General features: G+C 37.3%; 1 protein-coding gene across 2 annotated transcripts in view; it reads left to right on the top strand.

Moving 5' to 3' along the window:
• CDKL5 (cyclin dependent kinase like 5) overlaps window positions 1-21,217 on the top strand; it is an 81,865-nt gene that overhangs the window by 33,906 nt on the left and 26,742 nt on the right. For both annotated transcript variants that reach the window (XM_086464879.1, XM_009949511.2), the window contains exons 5-9: window positions 2,886-3,006; window positions 4,180-4,239; window positions 9,964-10,054; window positions 14,659-14,848; window positions 19,364-19,444. In XM_086464879.1, the coding sequence (XP_086321005.1) occupies window positions 2,886-3,006; window positions 4,180-4,239; window positions 9,964-10,054; window positions 14,659-14,848; window positions 19,364-19,444 (543 nt within the window). The remainder of the gene's footprint in view (window positions 1-2,885; window positions 3,007-4,179; window positions 4,240-9,963; window positions 10,055-14,658; window positions 14,849-19,363; window positions 19,445-21,217) is intronic.

Genomic DNA, 21,217 nt, shown 5'->3' on the forward strand with positions numbered 1-21,217 from the left:
GCTATTCTGATCTATAAAGAGGAACAGCAGAAACTTTAATACAATCTAAATTGTTGTAATTAGACATTTATTGTGAGAAAGTTGGTGTTGAAAAAACCCAAAAGTTCTTCCGTATATGAACACAAGCAAGTTCATATTATGTAGACTGGAATACATACCGTTTGAAGAAAAAATTTCCATCCAAACTCTATAGCCCAGTTTAATTGTAAAGTTGATTAACTGTCCTGTGTTATGTTGTGTAATGAATCTTGACGTAGTCTTTCAAAACAAGATCGCAGACTTTTGACCTTGGAATCTGTTTCAACTTTCTCCATCCTTCCCTGTTAAAAATAGGATTTGTTTATATATTTCTGTAATGAGGCCACTATCAACAGTTGCTTAGAGGGATTTGGCAAAGATCACTGTCATTATCTCCAATCCTGACCTCATTTGAAATGATTCCAAAATTTCCTTAGATTGGCCTACTACTGCCAAGCATCCTGGTCTATTTCCAGGGAGAAACAACCTAGAACAGACTAGTCTTTTCTTATTTGTGCAGCCTTTGTGATGAAGGTAGGCCTTCCCTCTGAATTCTAAACCATTTAGTGTTTCTTCATGGAAATAATTAGATGGTATTGAGATACTTACAGTAAAAATAAACACAATCTTAAATATATGTATCTCTGTAGCTTTCATGAGATAATTGTTCCCGTGATTGAAATTTTCATTTAATATTCTGGCAGCGTGATGTTGCAGTCTAGCTGAGTGCTAGTCTAGTCCTCTTTAGTCAATTCTCTGTCATGTAAAGATTCCTCACCCTAAATACTGTGTCTCTGTTACATTTTGCAATTTATTATGTCATATAACTTTATTGCATAATGTGAGGTGACCTATATTAGCCCACAGTTTGACAGAAATCAGTTTTGTTTTTCACCAGCAGATCAGCAGCTTCTAATGTGGTGGATCTTACTTAGATCTAACATCCAAAGCTTGGCTTGTTCCACCCGAATTCCTTGTAATTTTTCCAGACATGTGGAATGTTTTTGATCACAGACCAACTTAGAACATACATTTAATTTTCTGTTATAGTTGACTTGGCTAAGCTCTCTATAGTAGTGGGTTGGAAGAGCAGCAAAGTAAAATATATTTAATTGATCTTATAAGGAGTATACTTCAAAAACTGTTAATGTTGGTAAAAACATCAGGCTGCAGTATCTAACATTATTTGCATCGGAATAAAAAAATACAATTATAAAGGTAGACATCATGTATAATCTGTGCCTAATATAATTTCTATACTAAGTCACCTTTGGTTTTGGTTAAACTTTGTAGTCCACGAGCCTTTCTCATTTTCAGTTATGTCAAATACTTTCCGTAATAGTTCCTTTGAAGACCAGGATGACTTCTGTATTTTTGGATGAGGGAAGGGTAGAAGGAATTAACTGAAATGTGGTATAGTAGGCTTATTTGTGTTTTAACTGGTGATGAGCACCTTGTGTCCTTTAGGGAATCTTAGCTCTGCAATACTCAAATCCAGATTACTTAAATTCACATTTAGTCTAATCTCCTTTATTCATCATCCACTTAGTTAATGTCTTCATATAGGATTATGTCTCGCCGTGTTGGTGCTAGTATTTTGGTTCGTATTTGTCACACTAACTTCTTCACTTACTTATCCAGATCCACAAGCTTCTGTGTGGACAAGAATCTAACTAAAATCAATATGGTTCCTTAACAGAAAATTCCTTTTCTCAGATCTGAATTGTATTTTTTGGGAAACTTACATTCAAGCATGTAAATTCCAGTATTTATTCACAGATTGCAAAACTTGGAAATGTTTTCAAATATTATCAGTCTCCATTTCTTTGTTCTTATATTTGTGTTCATTAAAATAATCCTACAAGAGAAACCTCAAAATTTTTATTATACAGCTAAAGAAAATATTTGTCAAAGACAAGGTAAATTTATTTTAAAGGAAACATCTACAGATGCTCAAATCCATAATTAAATGAGTTGTGTAAGGCAATGTAGCCAAAATATTTATTTCTATTTCAGTTTTCAGTAAATAAGACTTTTCTCTCTTTAAATGGGCTGCTGCTGCCCATTATTCATTCAGGATTCAGAGTACAAACTCCATTGTACTTCTAATTGTGCAAAATTGGAGGCATTTGCTGACATAATGTGAATCTAAGTGTCCTTTTTCAAAGAGGAAATTTGCTAGTATAAACAATCAGATTATTTTCTTCCCTAGGTATATCCATAGGACAGTTAATATGGCCATAGTTACTGTGGTGCAAATGTCTCTAAGATCAATATAGCTGATATATAGTTATAGGATATTCCCTAGGTTACTATTTATGCCCCTATGAGACATTTTTGTGTCTGTTACTTCATTTGCAGTAACAGGCTTGTGTTGCTTTAACTGTACCCATTCACATACAGACATGGTTTGTGACTAATCATGGCCTTGCTACGTCAAAGCAGCAGAACTAGCTTAATAATGAAGAAAACAGTATGTTAAAGCACAGTTGGATATTTACAAAATGCTGTGCTCTACTAAACTTTTCATGTAGCCACACTGACCTGGTGTTTCTGGTTAAGCAACTTTTTGTAACTAAATGACTTTTTGGAAGCTTTAAGGTAAATGGTTTGACGACAGTCTTTTAAGGACTTGTGGTATATTTGTGGTTCACCTTAAGGATTATTGTCTTCACAAGTGCATTCTCTAGAATGAAAACAGCTAGTAGTATGCTTGCTGTTAAAATACACTCCTTGAATTTTAAACTACTCTTTCTGCATAGCCAGGCTCAATGGCCTAAGTATGTTGCTTCAGTATGCTGGAAGCGAGTTATCTTCTGACAACTACAGTATAACTCTCTTAAATAATGTGTCTTTTAAACATTTAGAATATGCTTGAATTGCTAGAGGAAATGCCAAATGGAGTTCCACCAGAAAAAGTGAAAAGCTATATCTACCAGCTAATTAAAGCAATTCATTGGTGCCATAAGAATGATATTGTTCATAGAGGTAAGTGTGTCATTCTCCACATGGAAATAAGCCCTGGGTGGGAATTTGCTTTGTAAAGGGAAAGATGTTACAGCTTGAAGTAATTTGCATTTAATATAAGCAATTGTTTTATATCAACAGAAAAAAAAATCTGTAAGTTTGGCTGGGTCTTAAGTCTGCTGTGTGACTTCGGATTATTGTAAAACTCAATTCCTCTACATATAAAACTTGCTGTCCACTGGCTTTGGGGTATGATACAAAGATTGTTATCACATGCATAGCGAAGTGAAACTGCAGTACAGATGTTGCCAAAGGAAAAGGAATTTTTTTAAACATTTCATGGCTCAGTCATTTAACTTTTGAATCTTGATAATATTAGGAGAAAAATAACCCAAAACATACGGCTTGGTCCCCCATGTTTTGCTTCTTAAGGCAGTTCCTTCCAGCTCCCATGAGTTCAGCTCTGTATATTTACTTTCTCCTCTAAGCTTCAAGCACTTACAGTATATATGTTGATGTGTGCCTTCATCTAGTTTTACGTATTTTGTCGTGATTTAATAAAATTGTATTTTGCTTTGTGGCTTTGCAAGAGTAACGCTTCTAATTAATGTTTCAAATAAATTAAATTTCTCATACAATATGCTATTTATATTTAAGACCGATCAAACATAAGCAAGAGTCTGAAAAGATTTTGTAAAATATAGTTTGCAAAATATACCATATATTGATACCACAATAGCCATATAAGAATAAAAAAATGGGCTTAAATCTAGACAATGCATTTTTTCTAAACAAATGACAAGAGGTGATCAAGAAGATCATCATAACTGAAAATGTTGAGCAAAACACAATTAACATTTTATTCATTAACTGTGTAATTAGATGTCCGTTCTTTGTATTATTGTGTAATATGCAATATTCTGCATGTTGGCTTGCTGGCCAGGAATACCTGTAAGCACCTTTTATCTTCTTATATTTTATTGAGAAACACTTTAAGACACTTCAAAAGGCAGAAAATTTTCTGCATGTGCACAGACTAAATTGCTGGAAGCTGCGTTGCTCTTGTAATGGTTCATTTATGATTGCATGAATATCTCTAAACACGTTACAGTGAAATAATATTTGTGGACGAAGTTCTAAATCAAAAAGAGAAGTTAACAGCATTTTTTTTTCTCTGTCACTCTGATACTCCAGATATCAAGCCAGAGAATCTCTTAATAAGCCACAATGATGTTCTGAAATTGTGTGACTTTGGTAAGTTCAATAGAAACATTCCTGTTTCTTACCTTTTTAAAGAAAATCTCTTGCAGTGGAGTTTTGCCTTATTCTTACAAGAGTTCTACAGTGTGTACTGTTTAAAACCCTTTTAGTGGTCAGAATTGATTACTTCAGGTTTGTGGCTGGTACTTTAATTAGAAAGATCTCTGGCCTTAATTTGTATGCCCTGTGAAATACCTCTAATGTCAATAGAAACACTGCATTAATCTCTTCCTATATTTGACAGGGTTTTTACTAGTACTGTTATTGACACCCAGCTGAGAACAGCGAAGGTGATAAGCTGATTAGGAGACTATCAAAACTGTAGGTTTATCTGGCCTGCGTATTAAAAGAAAAGATAATTCTTTGTTGTTTAGTAAAGACACAATAAAGTTATACTTTTTACATATTTTTGGAACCACGAGATTTCATAGACTGTTACTTGTGTAGTTATAGGTCAACTTTTACTGTTACGTTAATTAAGGAATCATGTGTCCACATATGATTAATGACTGAATGGCTGGAGGTCAGAGTCAGAGCTGTACGTGTAAGGTTAACACTGATGTTTCCTGAGCTATCCGTACCTATTTAATGTCAGCTTTAAGGCTTTTGAAGAATCAGCAGCCAAGCACGAGGTGAACTTTGCCCATGTCAGGAATCCCCAGAAGACAACAGGGCGGAGTGCGCACTGTTCCAACAGTCTGTATTTTTATTCTAAATGCTACATAAATGCAGAATAAAATATTGTTCCCTCCAAAAAGCGTACAGTTTGGCTTGGTAAATAAAAACCAATTCCATAATGCTACCCAAGGGCACTTTTCAGTAAGAGTGGTTTGAAAGCTATCATTTCAAACCTCTGCAATTTTGAGTGAAAAGAAGAAATGCTAAAAAAATAGGTTGAAATAGTTTTTTAGGAACACAAAAAAGACGTTTGTCATTTGTAGTGCTGCTTATTTCTTTTAATCCTAAAGGCATTTTTGCTTAAGCATTCAGAAACAATAGCTGTTCTAGGAAAAGCCTTAGAAGATTTGGTCTAATTCTTTGAATTAAGGGCAATTTATTCTGTAGCGTATGGAACTGCACAGCTCTGACAGAACACCAGGGTACTGGTGTACAAGTACAAAGGTACACAAAGGTGCCTTTGCCTTTTTGGTATCCACAGGCCTCCTGTCTGCCCTGCTGTGGCCCCCTTCCCCGGCAGCTCTGAGCCCAGGCTGCCCTGGCACCATTGCCGAGCTGGTGGGGCAGGATTCTTCCCTTACAGAATCACAGAAGGGTAGGGGTTGGAAGGGACCTCCAGAGATGCCTACAGTTATTTTCAGGGCCTCGTCCCTGCAAAGCAAACCCCACTGGGGCTGGCAGGGCCAGGGCTCTCCCAGGGGGGTGCAGGCTGGTGTAGTCTATACCTTGCTCCCTCTGCCCTCCTCGCCAGCTTTGGGTGGTTAGGGCACCCAATCGCGGCCTTGTGCAGAGCTTAACTACCAGTCAGTGGGCAGTGCCTGCCCCTGACCGGGAGCAGGAGCAGCCAGTGGAGGTGTGAGTGGGTCCTGATGGGAACTTCACCCCGACCTCCTTCCCCAGCCATGGGGAAGGGCCTGCCCTGGCCCTGGCCTGCCCTCCCTCGGTTTTTATTTTTTGGGCAGGGGGGGATGTCCCCCCTGAAAGTAACATTCACTGTTAGTGTTGGCGTGTGCCATCAGTTAACAAATCATTGCATGTGGACTCATGTCAACGTCCTCTGTGCAACACTATTATAGGAAAATAAAAAGCTGAACAAATGGTACAGTCATGTTCTGGATGTCAGTTTTCTCACTAGATAATAGGTGATGTGAATTCTGCTAGCAGTGATGTTCTATGTGGTCCATTGGCTGGCTCACGCTGTACACTCCAGCCACGTTCTCTTTCTGCTGTTGGAAAAGACTCGCAAACACAATGTGCTCGTGGTGCTCAGCACAATCTCAAGGAAGGAAAATAAGCTATGGGAACTTCTGTTGTTCTTACTGTTCATGTGGGTTAGTTTGCATTTTGATCAATGTTTCAGATTTAGTTGTATTTAAAATTCCAAGCAACACTTATAATTTGGGATCAGTTTTAATTTTTTAGTATTATTGCTAATTGACATTACTGCTAGTAGCTTAAGCTATTACTGTAAAATGTCTGTCAGAATGGTATTAGCCACGAGTGTTTCTTCAGCATGTACAGATTAGAATATAAGAACATGTCTTTTAACATGATTTAATGTATGCTGTCTGCCTACCTAACATAATTCATGTTTTGGAACGCAGGTACTTGTTACATACAGGGCCACATTCCTCATGTGATAACAAGTGCAAAGAAAAGGTCTATGTATCCATCCCAATGCAGATACTGAAGTAACTGGATGTTTCCAAATAGCTCAGTGGACAAAACAGTTTGGATAGAAAAGTTCATAAATTTTTAACAAGATAGTTCTTCGTAATCCTTGTGCCATGTGTTCTGTACACATCGTGCTGGATAAAAATGAGATTGAATGGGGTGCTTGCCTGGACACATGCTGTGTGGGTGTCATTTCTGCCAACAGAAGTGGAAAAAGAGAACAGTACAAAATGCCGATTACAGCAGATGGATCTGACTGTTGGAAATAGGCTTTCTGACTAGTGTGTTTGCTGTTTCAACACCAGGGCTTCAAAATTACTTGTTTTAGCAATCTTTTAATCTCTGTATGGTACGTAAGCACAGAAATCATGAAACACAGGACTGGAAAAGACCTCAAGAAATTCTCTAGTTGTTCCACCTACTCAAATAAAGGATTAAGCATGTCTGTGTCATTCTTGACAGGTGTTTGCTTAGCTTATTCTTAAAATTCTGAATAATGGAGGTTCCCTAGTGCTCCTAAGCATCTATTAAATTACTTACATGTCATTAATGTTAGAATGCTTTACTCTGTCTAACTTAAATTTGCCATATTTCTCTATAAGAAACTGACAATCTTCTCCTTTTTTCCTTACACCTTTTTCCTTGACATCTCTCCTACCACGTCCCGAGTTGTTTAAAATCCATTCTTGAAATTTCTTATTTTGCATGTTCTCCCTTCTTGCATTGTGATGCATCTGCAAACTCTTATTGCTTTCATAGTTGCTCTCACCCAAATGGCCTTCTGTCTTCATCTTCTAATCTGTTCCTTCTCGCTGCTTAGAGTTTGGTCTAACCTTCTGCCTAGATACCTTCCTTTATTTTGTATCAAAAAATTCTTCCCAATACCTGAGCACAATCTGGAGGAAGGAACAATAAGTTAAAAAAAAAAAAAAAAAAAAAGATAATTGTGTCCTTAGAAAGGTAATTTTTTTTTTGAATTATTAATTCTGTCCATCATCTTTCAGCATGGTGTCATAGAGTCAGAGCAGTAGTGAATCCATAAAAGGGTTTCTTACATCACCCAGCAATATATAGGTGACACTGAAGCCCATGATGGTAACTTTCCTTTCTGTCTTGCCACATCAAATCCATGCTGCACCTAGCCTGTAAAGTTGGAGGCTGATTTTTCAGACTACATTAGCTGCTGCCGATTTCTGAACATAGTAGCTCCTGACTGACCAAGTTTCCAACAGACTGACCTGGAGGGTGGAGAATGCATCTTTGCCTTGTTAATTCTTCTGGTGTACATGGGCACATGGGCTGCCAGGCTTGGGGATTACATTAGCACATGTGTTTATTTGTATCACGTGACACCTATTTTTTTCTTTCTTTTTTTTTTTTTTCTTTTTCCCTTCATTTAGCTTGGGGCTTCCCGCTATTCATTTTGGCTGTCTCATTTCTTCAGTGTAGTTCCTGGTTATCTTCCCTCTCTTCTTTAAACACTTGAATGAAAGATTTTTCACTTGCAAGATTAATCACATAGGTCATGTAATTTGAAACAGAAACAGGGCTGCCTAAGCAGTTCTAAATATAGTAACATTTAGAAATCTACTCAATCCCAATATTATAAGTAATAAAAAAACCTTCCTTTCCAGCTTTTCTGCACCACCATCAGTCATGTTCATTAAACTTCATGGGAACAGATCAGAATTATTATTATTTTGGGACAACTTTGAAATATCTGTTCCTCATCATACATGCCTTTTAGTTTAATAACTCTGGAAGGTAGAGATATCTTGCAAAAAGTAACATCTGTACCCTATGTCAGTAACAACTTTATCATTGTTTTCTCAAATCACTAGTCTAATAATAATAATCTGCATCTAAACCTTTACTTCCACTTGGAATGAATTGGTGTTCTACAGGGGTGAGTGGGGCTGAGCTCCTTCACGCTAAGCCACCAAATGAGATATACTTTCAGAATACTAAAAAAATAAATAAAATTACAAGCACAGTTGTGTGAGAAAAGCAATTTTGTCAGCTTCTGCATAAGAACTCGAATATAAAGAAAAATTACTGTTGCATTTAAGTAGCACTTATTGATTCTGAAAATGAAATTATGCCATATACCTGCAATGTTTTGGAATTTTTATTCTTTCTTCATCGCTTATGCAATAACGGAAAGACTCAGTGATTTCACTTAAGTGAATTTTAGACCAAGTTTTAATGCTACATCCTAGTAAGAAAGCATTTTGAAAATGTCGCTTCTGCATTTCAGTCCCAAAAATTTCTCTCAGTGTAAGCTCTAGTAAAGAGCCTACACATCTGGAGTCTTGCTGCAGAGATCTGTCTGTCCTCAGTCTCACCTTAATATTAATTATTTGTTTGAAAACAGTAAGACACTTGATACTTTTCTTGAAACAGTGCCAGCATCTTCCTTAGAGTACTTCTACGTGAAAAATACAGTAACATAATTACGGTGATGCTTGGCTGACTTTTTATAAAGGGAGGAGCATGAAAACAAAAATATAAATTACTTATACATCTGGATTTTCCAGTATATGTGCTCTTCTCACAGTTGGTGGTCTTAATTGTTATGCCTTAGGGCAGGAATTAAGTGTTGGTACAATTGCAAATAAGTATACATTTTTTATTCTTCTTAACAAAATGTTGTGGAAGAGGAAGTTAATTTGCATGTAGTTTCTGATCCTAGTTCAGCAAGAGCCTTGCTATGAAGATGATGCTAAATCAGGTGGGAAGCTGACATGCGTGGAATGAGCCAAATGCAGATATAAAGTAGTTTGCTGATTTTTGATAGACTCCTGCCTTTTGTAGTTTTGGGGACATGACCCTGTTCCTTGCCGTGTCAGGGAGGGTGTGTCCTTAGATGAGAATAATAGGTAGTTTTGTGACCAGTGTAAAAAATTGAATGCAGCGAGACTGTAGTAGTAAGGATCAATAACTGGAAGAGTCTACTCCCCATGCATGTGTTACATTTCTAATGTTATGAATCTTCTTCTGCAAGCAGCATCGCAGTGAAATTTAGTGGCAATAGTTCAATAGCTCACATGACGTACTGACAGGTAACTTTTATCACTCTGTTTTGATTATGGCAAAGCGCCAAAAGTAATAACAAAATCCCATAGGCTTCTGAGGAGGGTACACAAGTGAAGTAATCATTAAAGCAGATATGCTGGCTTTCACTGTCGTATCAATGAAAGCTTGCATTTCAGTAGACAAGCAATTGTTGGAGACGTCATTCTGTACTAGGGGTTCTAAACAATTTGCTTCTACATAAATTGGCATGACCTCTTACTGCCAAATCATCAGTGATATGCGTATTGTATTTAAAATAGGATGCAATCTTTCACACTGTTTTTTTGACAGGCTTTGCTCGTAATCTCTCTGAAGGAAGCAATGCTAACTATACCGAGTATGTGGCTACAAGATGGTACCGCTCACCTGAACTCTTGCTTGGGTAAGTACACTTTGTAGAACTTCTATGATAAATCTTGACTGATTCTTTAAATTTTTTTTCAAGCACCTTTGTAAGATTTACCCATGGAGAGCTGTGGTTGATTTAAAGGGCAGATTTCAAGAGGCTTCCAGATTTTCATTAATTTTTGTTCATTTTCTGTAAGTCGGCATGAGTCATTGACACGTTGACCTCTCTTAAACTGAGCAGTATTTAACTGATTAAAATATGAAGCTGAATTATAACAGATGTACTTCAGATTCCTGCCCCATCCCACCTCCCCACCCCCCCCTTCCCTTCAGAAGAGGTTTCCGTGGTAGTCCTGTAGCCTGAAATGTTCCATCAGCCTTGTGGTGGACATGACATAGCAATGGCAGTGCAGCTTTTACAACGCTACACTCCTAGTTCTCTTCATCCTTTGGGTCAAAACTGTAATTTGATTTTCCTTCCCAGTTACCCTTTACCAGCACTGCTGAAGTGGTTCGGAAGGATGGTGCTAGTTTTTTACTAGTCAGGAAGAATTTATTGAAGGAGGATGTATGAATCATTTCAGTAAAGCACTGAGACGTCAGTGTTGCATTGGCTGTGGAAGCAGTAGTTACACGAGTAGCTTTAGCCAGACAATTTAGTTTTACTCTTTTATTAATCTGTAAAATGAGTGGTTTACTACCTACTGTCACAAGGTTAAACAGATTTTCAGATCCTATGTGAACAAATTCATAGAATGTTAAAAGGGTAAAGGAAGAGACAAAAATAACTGGAGAATCTACAATATGTGATCTCCCCATTACTACCAGGTTTAATGGTGCATTATTCTAAACTGTGTGAACCTCTCAGAATACAATTTCTACGTGTATAGCATATATGTATTTACACACATATTCTAGAAATAAGGAATTGGTAGCCACAGGATGAATCAAAAATGTACTGGTCGCTCCTAAGATTCATTAGGCAAAACGTTTCGTGCTACTGAGAAACAAGTCTTTGTTGGAAGCTTTAATTAACACTGAACTAGACATTTCTTGAATAGGTAAAGCGTTAGGTAATAATTATTCTGTCAATGAAATCATCCCAGTATTCCCAGAGCTGTGCTAATCTTCATCAAATTGGTAGGCAGTTGTGTTGTTGTGTGCAGAATAGTGTGTTAAAGATGGCATTAAAAACCTCAAAGCTCAGTTTTTCATATTTTGGAGAAAACAGATATTATTAAGCTTCCAGCAAAGTGCGTGTGTGTATGTGTGTATATAAGTATAGAAAAGACTCGGAAAGAAAGCATCAATTGTGGCCTCTTTAGTTTCACAACATTTTGCTCTTTGTCTATAGAAGTAATAAGGGTTTAGGAGGAAAGACATGAAAAGCTTGGTAGACGTAGTATTAATCTGATCAGCAGTTTTCAAAACTGTTTTGTTACCAAAGGAAATTTAGCAGGAATCATGTCTGTTTGTAATTGGCTAAATTTGTTTGATTAGCTTGTAGTGAAAGGCAGGGGGTATGTGTATTTAATGCATATGACTTCAACTTTTCTGGTGTTTTTAATGCCAAGTTTTTCTCACAAAGTGATGTCTGTTTCTTGGCAATCCTGTTCTATTTCCCAGACGCTCATCTTACCCATTCCCCCTTCCCCTGCATTTAACATATCTTTATAACCATCTAATATTCAAAAGTCTTCCCAGGATTATTAAAAATACACATTTTAACAAATACAGGTTTACTTTTTCAACTTTTAAAATGTGTCCCAGAGAGTTTTCTGTTTTGTAATAAAGTTCAAGACTTAAATTTCAGGAGAGGAAAGAAATTGCTGCCTAATTATTCACAGAACATCCAAAGCCTACTCACTTTGGAGAGCCTCAGGTAACTGTTAGTGGAGTACTCTGGACCCTTCGATGACAAAATATTGCCAAAAGCCAGTAGATTTTAAGGCGTACCAAATTACTAGGTGAAAACATGTTTGGAAATCTAATTTGTGCAGGAATAGGCTATAGCACTTCTGATTTGTGGTGTCTCTGATCTATAGGAGTTATTTCATTTATCCAGCCATATCACTCTTACATTGTTTGCCTGTTGTGGTCTGACAAGAGTAATCCTGACAGTCAGCAGAACAGAAGTATTGAGCATGTCTTTTCAAACAAAAAAGTTGTGGTCTACTCAGCTACTGCCTTAAGGAATGGGTATGATTTCTGATTGGTTTCTGTTTGACTACAGGGTAAATAGTGGAAACTTCTCAATCTGCAATTCAGCTTCCTTTATTCTTGTGGGCAGGGAAAAGTAATGGTCCCTGCCTTAAAGGTGTTTTAACTCGCTCCTCATTTGTAACCCTAGCTTGTTCTCCAAAGCCCCAGCCTACAGCAACCTTTTCCCCGTTTCACATTTCGGTGAAGAAACCTGCCTATTAAAGGGGTTGCAAATAAATGTGTGCTTGTTTTTCCATTCTAATAAAGAGGTAGGTGTTTTAGTTGCACTCTCACAAACTGTTTTGCTTACAGAGCCTCAGTTTTCCAGCACAGGCACAGAATATCTTGAGAGCAGTTCCTTGGCTTTGGAGTCTGTTCTCATCTGTGTTACCTTTTGCAGTGTGGAGAAAAACTAGGCCTTCCTTGGCACTCAGACCTGACCTAATGGGTGCGTTGGACTAGCAGCATCACAGAAGGGGCAAACATCGAGAGCCTCAGCAAATCCACAAGTAGTCACTATGCGAGATTAGTAAGGGAACTATGAACCCACAGAGCCATTGTAGTAGTAGTAGTACTTCAGGAGTTTTGGCATGCTCTGCTTTGCCTCTGGTGGTTCCTTGTCAGGAGTCTGTTCCAAGGGTCAAACTTTGATTTTGTGATGATTGTTTTTGAAAGGTTGGCAGAGTCTCATGGCAGACTCTGAAGGGCCAACAATTCTTGAGATTTTAGTGTCCTACTTCAGCTTGCTTAGCTACTATAGGACTCCTGCATTTGGTATCTCAGGTGGCCTGTAGTTTCACTCGGGCTGTTGGCTAGCTGGAAACACTTTCTCACCTTCACTTAACTAAATTATCACAAGGGTTACAGGGCCCTCTGGCCAAGTGTCTTCTCCATAAAGTGACATAACTAATTATGAGTGGGGAAAAGACAGGGTTGTTTTTTTTTCTTTAGTCTGAGGGTGTTCTGTCTTTAAACATCTTTAATTGTCAGCGTAAAGAAGGAGAAAAGGGAACAGATTTAGGATAGGATTTGTTGCCTGCAACTCCTGATGCTGTCTTATTCCAGAAACAGGCAAGCTGCCTGTAAGTTAAAAATCTCTTGAAACAGAGGTTGAGCTGTTGGATTACAAGTTTCAAGACTAAAAGACTCAGTGAAATACGTATTCAGTTCAATCTTTGTTCCAGTCTTTATTCTTTTTCCATGCTTTTTCTTTGACATGAGAAGAATTTTCCGGTCTCTTCTCAAAACCTAAGCATCCAAAAGAGATTCTTGGAATAAGTTGGATGTTTAGAAAAATGTTTTACAGATTCAACAAGCAAGAACTTGGGTGTACAGAAAATGGGTTTCTTCGGTCTATAGTAGGAACAATGAAAAGCCAAAAGTATGTAATGTGTTAGCTGTTGCAGAGTTGAGGTAGGCAGCTAAACAAGCTTGCTGAGGAACAGAACCTTAAAGTGAAAAATCAGAAACTGTCCAAAAGGATTCTGTGTTTCTTCAGTGTTTGTGCCTTTGGATTGAATGTTGCAGTAGTCTACCACTCTTCTTTTCATACAAACTTCCATTCTCTACATTCAGATTTTTTTGTCCTACCATCCTCAAGCCTATAGCCTCTCCTGACTAGAGTATCCATATTGCCTCTACTTCCATTAAATACCTTTGTATGCAGTCTCAAGAAAAGCTGGTATAGCCCTTGCCGGTGTAACACTCACACCACTTAGTTTTGTTTCTGATGAATTCCCTACACCTCTTCATTGCTGACCTAGCAGTTTAAAATATCAGGTGCCATCCTCCCCACCATGCAATGTTGCTTGCGCACAGACAGACCACCCATCAGAATTTCTCCCGAAAAGCCCACCTGTGGCTTTGCTCCAAACCAGGAATTATTTATTTTATGATGCTTTCATTGCTTCCTCACCTGTGCTTTTTTAAGGAATGGTTTTCAGGGCCATTCTCTTTTCTCTCTAATTAAAATTTCACAGTATGAATGCTGAAACAAAGATTTCTTACCATTTCTGTTCTCTCAGTGTCCAGGCACAGTATGCCTATTCACCTATTAAGCACAATGGAAAAAAAGTGTAATGCAGAAATAGAGCACAGTCATTAACCCCTGGAGAGAAGGGAAGTTAGTGCTAGTTTAACTGGGAATGGTAACTGCTTCGCAGTCAAGAAGATTATTCTTGTATGTAAGATTTTTCACATAGGTAACTAGATCCCTGGGGGTGCTTGAGAATTCCTATTCTGCCTTTTCAAGCAGTGATACATCAGACAATTCAGGGCAGAAACAGAGGGCTTGGTATTTGAGGTAGTTTCTTTAATATCAAAGTTTATTTTTGTGTTGTAAGGAAGCAGACCATAGGAAATACGGCAAATCAATTGAAACAGCTCAGTAAGAGGGAGGTGTCAGTGGGTGAAAAGCGTTGTACGTTCATTTTACAGAGCCCCTTATGGAAAGGCTGTGGATATGTGGTCTGTAGGCTGTATCCTGGGAGAGCTGAGTGATGGGCAGCCCTTGTTTCCTGGTGAGAGCGAGATTGACCAGCTCTTTACCATTCAGAAGGTGCTAGGCCCACTGCCAGCCGAGCAGATGAAGCTCTTCTATAGCAACCCACGCTTCCATGGCTTGCGGGTAAGAGAAAACTTTGTTCTTTTTTTTTTCATTTACTCACACTTTATTTACAGTATTGTCATTGTTGCTGTGAAAGTTCTTTTAATTTACATTGTGCATTATCTATTGCATGTGTTTCTGTGTAAGTATAGGATATTTAAATTATAAGGCATTCATAACTCAAAGTAAAATTCTGATTACACCAGTATTGACTTTTATAAATACATCTGGTTTACTGTTAAAAGTGATTAAAGATTTTCTTTTATTTCTTTGACTTTTTTGGCATGCAATTTAGTATTTATGTCCAGCTTAGCATTGCCCTGCCAGGTTTGCACTGTGAAGTTCTGTGGCATAGCTCTGTCAGTTCAAGGTGTGGAAAATTCACGCCTGCTGGCTTCAGGCTGCTCTGTTGCAAAAATCTGAGCCATAGATGCTGCTATCGCGACAGAAGAGCTTTTTGCCTTTTGACTTATGTTCCTTGGGAGTTGATGTACGCCACGTGAGTAGAAAAAGCTCTTCCTACTGATAGAATTGTTCCCCTTTCAGAGGCTTGTCAATACCATGTAATGACAGAGACTCATTAGCCTAGAGAAGCTGCTGAAGTTGGTACGCACAATATGGCAAAATCCCAGAAGCAATATATAAGTAATAGCTCTGTTATCTTTAACAATACCTGGTCAGTGATTGTACTCATGTTTCCTTGTAATTCAGTCTTGGTTGTCATTTTTATTAATGAATGTTGCTTAGAAAGGTGAATTTATGATCTTGATAAATGGTCTGAAATCACTAATGTGAAATCCTATAAAGAGACATACAAAGGTTCTAGGAGACCTGGTCTGTGCTAAAGACTTGGGATTTGAGTTTTACTCTGTAAAAGAGAAAACTTAGAGAAAGGGAACAAGGGGGGACCTAGTTGTGTTAAAACATGTTAAGAGTTGCCATAAATTTGTTTTACCTCATGTTGTTAAGAAAAGAAATTGTTGGCTCAAGGTGTTAGGATGATTATTTTAGCTACAAGGATAGTTACTTCCTAAGGAGTTTTTGTTGAATTTTGTAGACCATCAGTGGAGGCTTTAAAAGAACAATTAGACAAGCGGTTCTTGCACGATCCTATTTGTATTTGATCCTATTTAGAATAGTGGAATGAATGGGTTTTTCTGTTTAAAATAAATAAATAAATAAAAAATTATAACCCCTTTTCAGGAAAGCAATGCGTTAAAAGTTATAAGCAAAACAAATTACTGCCTATTCACCATTATTTTACAGCAGTTCTAGTTCTGCAGTGTAATCTTATTTGGATAAATGCTCTTTAATGTCTTCGGATGAGAATGAAGTATCTTTGTTTTGTAGCTTTAAAATACAGTAATTCAAGAAGACAGCATGGACCTAATGTGATTAGCACAGGGTTGAGAGTTATGAGCTTCTGTTTTCATCCTGGATCAATGGCTTATTACCTGCCCTCAGACATGTTGCTGCCTTCTTAGCCCCATCTGTAAAGTCAGGATACTATTGATGGTAACAGTGGCATATGCCTTCAAATAGAGAGTAGTTTTTAAATACTAAACTAAAGTCTGAATAATGGCTTAAACATGAAAAATAATACCAAAAAAATGGTTTGGAATGTGATATTCATTAGTTAGTTAATGGGAAAAATTTATTCTATGCTAGAAGACAACCTTAAAAGTACCTTTTTCTGAATCTAACGTAGTGCTTCATAGTTGAAGATTTTCTGTTGCATAGCAAATAGAAGGTATGCTGTGATCATGCAAATTATTGTTTACAAGCTGGATCTGGTGCTGGGTATTCACAAGAGAGAAACTAGCCCATGATGTAGAATTGTTTATCCATATGTTTAGGCTTTGTGAATTTCTACATTACCATAGCTGTGGTTACTACCATATTGTAGCACAGGATTTTAAAAATTCTAATGCAAACACTCCAGCACCACATGCACGTGTATACTGATGCACATCTGCAAACTTTCTGTCTTTTCTTCCTGCTCATTTCCTCCCTGCATATATATATACATGCAGTTTTCCTCACTCCTGAGGTTTAGGGAGTGTTTAGTGATCTCTCTTCAGTCCTTTTGAGGAAAAAAACATCCATGGTATGTTGAAGGCCCAAGGAAATAAAATAATATGGAATCAGAAAGTACCTATAGGCTCGTGCCCTTATGGACATGGTTTAGTGGTGGATTTGGCAGTACTAAGTTAACGGTTGGACTTGATGGTCTTAAAGGCCTTTTCCAACCTAAATGATTCTATGATTCTATGAAAATGTGAGTGGTAATGTAGGGCTGTAAATATTGTTCTACAAATAAGTTTTATAAGCAATCTGGAGAATCTGAGCAATTCCAGGGAATAGCCATCTCTTACTACTGCTTTGCATGACTTAGCACATTTTCATGTTTCCGTGATCGCTCCAGATGTAAAATCTTCTTTATGATGGTCATTCTACATGAAGACAAGAATATTTTGAAATTTGGTTCATGTAAAAAGTGGAGAAAGCATGTAAGCCTTGGTTCACCTAAGTCATTAAGATCAACATAGCAGACTTGGACTGAAAAATATTCTCAATCATTAGAAAACCACTTCAAAAGAAAGCAAAGTAGAAAGAAAAACAGAGAGACTATTCAGAAACAAACACATTCAAACTAATGTTTTTTCATTTTCCTTCAAAGCTCACATATTGTAATTTATGAAACGTAATGCCAGTACAAACAATGGGCAGCAATTCATAGTGGTCTAACACTTAGGCACACACAGTGCACATGCAATGCATTTTGCTTCCATATAAAATATATTTTTGGAAATGAGTGTTTGTACTGAGTTGGTCTTTAAAGCATAGGTTTGAAGCTAGTATTTAATCTGAGGAAAGTGAACGTGTAAATATGTGTACCTAACTGTAACAATCCTTAGGTGTAAGTGAGAGCTGAAAAATGCCCAAGTTAAAGTAAAGGAGTAAAAGTCTTTAAGGCTTCCTGCTCATTGACATTTTAGACCAAATGTATAGTTCTTCCTCATAAAATGTTTATCTTAATGTTTGTTGGGTTTGTTTTTGTTTCCCTCCCCCCCTCCCCCCTTGCTGTTGTCTGTCTTAATCACTGGGTTGAATTTTACTGTTTTCTTGTATGTTCAGTGATATTTTAACTATAACTCAGTATTTTATGTGGGTATGTTTTATGTATAACTTGAGCCCATTTGGGCATATAGTGATGGCTGTTATGTACGAATAGAACACTGCATGCTTCCTGTGGTCAATATTCTTGCTTTGATGTGTTAGCTTAAGAGAACTTTTTAGAAAGTACTTAGGATGTGAATGAGATCAAGCCAGGCCACAGCTGAAACACTTGCATACTATTAAGCAAGTTCCACAGCTCTGGGAACTGCTAACAAAGTGTCTGGATCTCAGTTGCATACTTTTGGATAAACTGTGATTAATGCAAATAGGCTAGCTGATTGTTGGTTTGTTTTTTTCCAGAGGCTTCTCTGGTATTCAAATGCATAATTTTCTCTAAAATCAGCATGAGTTGGATCCATGAGGGTTTTTATGCCTCTGTTGGAAATCCAGCCTTAATTTCTAATTTTGAAAACACTGGCATGTGTGTTTAGTTTTTGAATTTGCAGTAACCTCACAAAAATAGTTTATCTATTTGTTTGTTGTCAGTTCAACACATGCCATGGTCTGGAAATGGATCTTTGTTATCTGTTTCTTTTCAACTCATTGTACTTGATGTTATGTTACAGCAATGAAATATTGAGCAACTTTTCATTCATTTGATAGGAAGAAAAGATTCTGCCTTAATTTTGTTTGACTCTTGCCTTGTTTACAAAGCAAGCAAAAAACCACAATTCTGTGCTTTATTTTTTCTTTATTCAAATCATCCCTGCCTGTCCTGTTCTGTTTTCTAGACAGGGCTAGTTTCAAATACAGCCTCCATCAGGTTTTATCCAGACTCAAGCTGACAAAAGATGCCCTCCAGCAGTGTGCACTACATCTCGTGGTGTTGCCAGTTGTTACTGCAGCGTGACCACAGGAGTAATCCTGAACCTGAAACCTTTGGGGTTTTGATGTTTTTGACTAAAAAAGTTCTGGAATTGTCTGTTAATCTTTGATGTTTAATTAATACTGTATTTGCACTCTCAAATTATCTCAAAGCTATTTTTAATCTCTCTTTAGAATATACATTACTTATGTTATTTCTGAATCTATTTTAAACCTCCCACCTCTTGTCAGTCATGCCACAAACACATTTATAAATCTAAGTTGATTATTTATCATTTGAGAGAGGTTCCTTGACTGTCCTACTAATCAAGAATACTTTCTTTGGTTGACTAGGTGCATATCGTACATCAACAGTTATTTCTTTCATGATAATGTTTTGTAATGTTTCATAAACCACTAACTTTTTCAGTGCATATGATTCCTGTTAATTACATGCCTTGATTCACTGTGTAGTTTCTATTTTTTGAAACATTATATTCATGTATACCTTGTTTACATTCTCAGTATATTTATGCTATATTATTTTTACAGTTTCCAGCAGTCAATCATCCACAGTCTTTAGAGAGAAGATACTTGGGAATTTTAAGTGGTGTATTGCTTGATCTTATGAAGGTAGGAAAATGTGTTTTATTTTCTGTCTGTAATAAGTAGGGAAAGATGTAAGTGACTTTTTATCGTTGTTTCCTAATATAATACATCTTAAAAGTACTTGTGAACTTTCTCTTGAGATATTTTGATATCACCATTGTTTGTAGCAAGGCTTGATATTTCCTAGGAATCAAGAAAATAACCTGCAAATGCCAGGAGAGTCTGTTCAAATTTGACTGATTTGATAAACAATACATAGTCCAGACAAAAGCATCGCTATAATTTGCAGCAGTATGCACTCACACTGACAGACATTCAGATGCACAGGTTACCTTAGTAATGCTGGAGTATGAGCTCTAAACCGATAATAAATTTAGATAAATCCACAGTGCATTAGGCTAACCCAAGTTGTTCATTTGTTGTTGGATAAGCATGAAGATGTGGACAATTGTCAAAGACAAAGCTGACGCACAGTAATATTTTTAGCTTTTTTTTTACCTGAGTCCTTCATCCGCTTGCTATCACTCACCTCTACGCAGTGTGTATGTTAAGTTACTCTTCAGTCCTGTTTTGGAACAAGTCAGCTAGTTACCTATGGCCAAACTAGGATACGGTCCTCAGATAGTTTCTTACAGGGGATCAGGAGAAGCTGGCTCCTCTCAGAATGGCCAAACACTGTAAAGCATTGTGCTGTGCATTTGTGCCATATTCCTGCGTGTGCAACACATATTGTTGTCATTATTGTTGTACTACAAGTCACTGTGGTAAGCTGCAGTACAGCTCTCCCATCATTTCATCCACAGTAAGCTGAAAAAAAAAAGGTCATAGTGTCAAAAATTAGGTTTAGAATCGCAGGGGTACCACTTAAGAATTAAAGGCTATCTAGGGCAAATATGAAGCGTGGACATGGCTAATCAACTCTAAATGAATTCTGTGGTCCCAAGCCCATCTGTGCTGGTTGTCTTGGAAACCAGAGGTCATCTGCTTTGGGGTATACTTGGGTGTTTACTTGCTTTTAGCAGTATTGATGTAGCCAGCAGAAATCCACCAAATTTGCTCTACTCTTTTCTTCAACACAACCATTTCAAATCAGTTTCATTTAATCTCCCTGCCTTGTGAAGAAAGTCAGCATAGCTTTTATCTTGGTTTTATGGAGTCTGCAAAATTAGGTACCTCTGTGCATATAATTGCTTGTTTTGGTATTATACGTTCTTCTGTATTTTCTAGTTCACAGAAACTCTTTTTCTGGCATCGTAGTTAGCTGTAGCTCAAGCTGTAGTAGCATATATTGCAGAACAGCAATCTCAAGATCATTCTTCAGTCCATTGTTACATGTGCTGGGGCAGGGTTTATTTTCATTTTATCCTAATTTTTGTTATATCTGAATGTCTTTTGGGTTCTTTTGGTGTGATTTAAAAGTTACAAAGTTGTGATACGAAGCACTTGAATTGTAGGGAAACACAGGTTTCCAAATAATTCCATTCCGCTTTAAATAATTCTTTTCAACTTTTCTGTCCGTATTTCTCCCTACAAGGAGAAATACGGACAGAAAATATCCCTCTGTAGAGGGGATATTTTGTGTTTGACCTAGATTACTTAGTTCAGGAGTTGGAATGTTGTTAAAGAATGAGCAAAAGCCTACAAGAAGAGAACAGAGGAGACTTGTGGTTAAGTTGCATGCTACAAATGCTGCACATACTTTGCTGTATGCCTGTCTCTTCTCCAGACACCGGACAATCTGGCACATGTCCATGCTTGGTGTGTTCCTCATTATGTGCGTTCCCAGGGACCTCAGGT

Source organism: Leptosomus discolor, chromosome 1, assembly GCF_034619465.1.
Source record: "Leptosomus discolor isolate bLepDis1 chromosome 1, bLepDis1.hap2, whole genome shotgun sequence".
In the NCBI taxonomy this organism is placed as follows: Eukaryota; Metazoa; Chordata; class Aves; order Leptosomiformes; family Leptosomidae; genus Leptosomus; species Leptosomus discolor.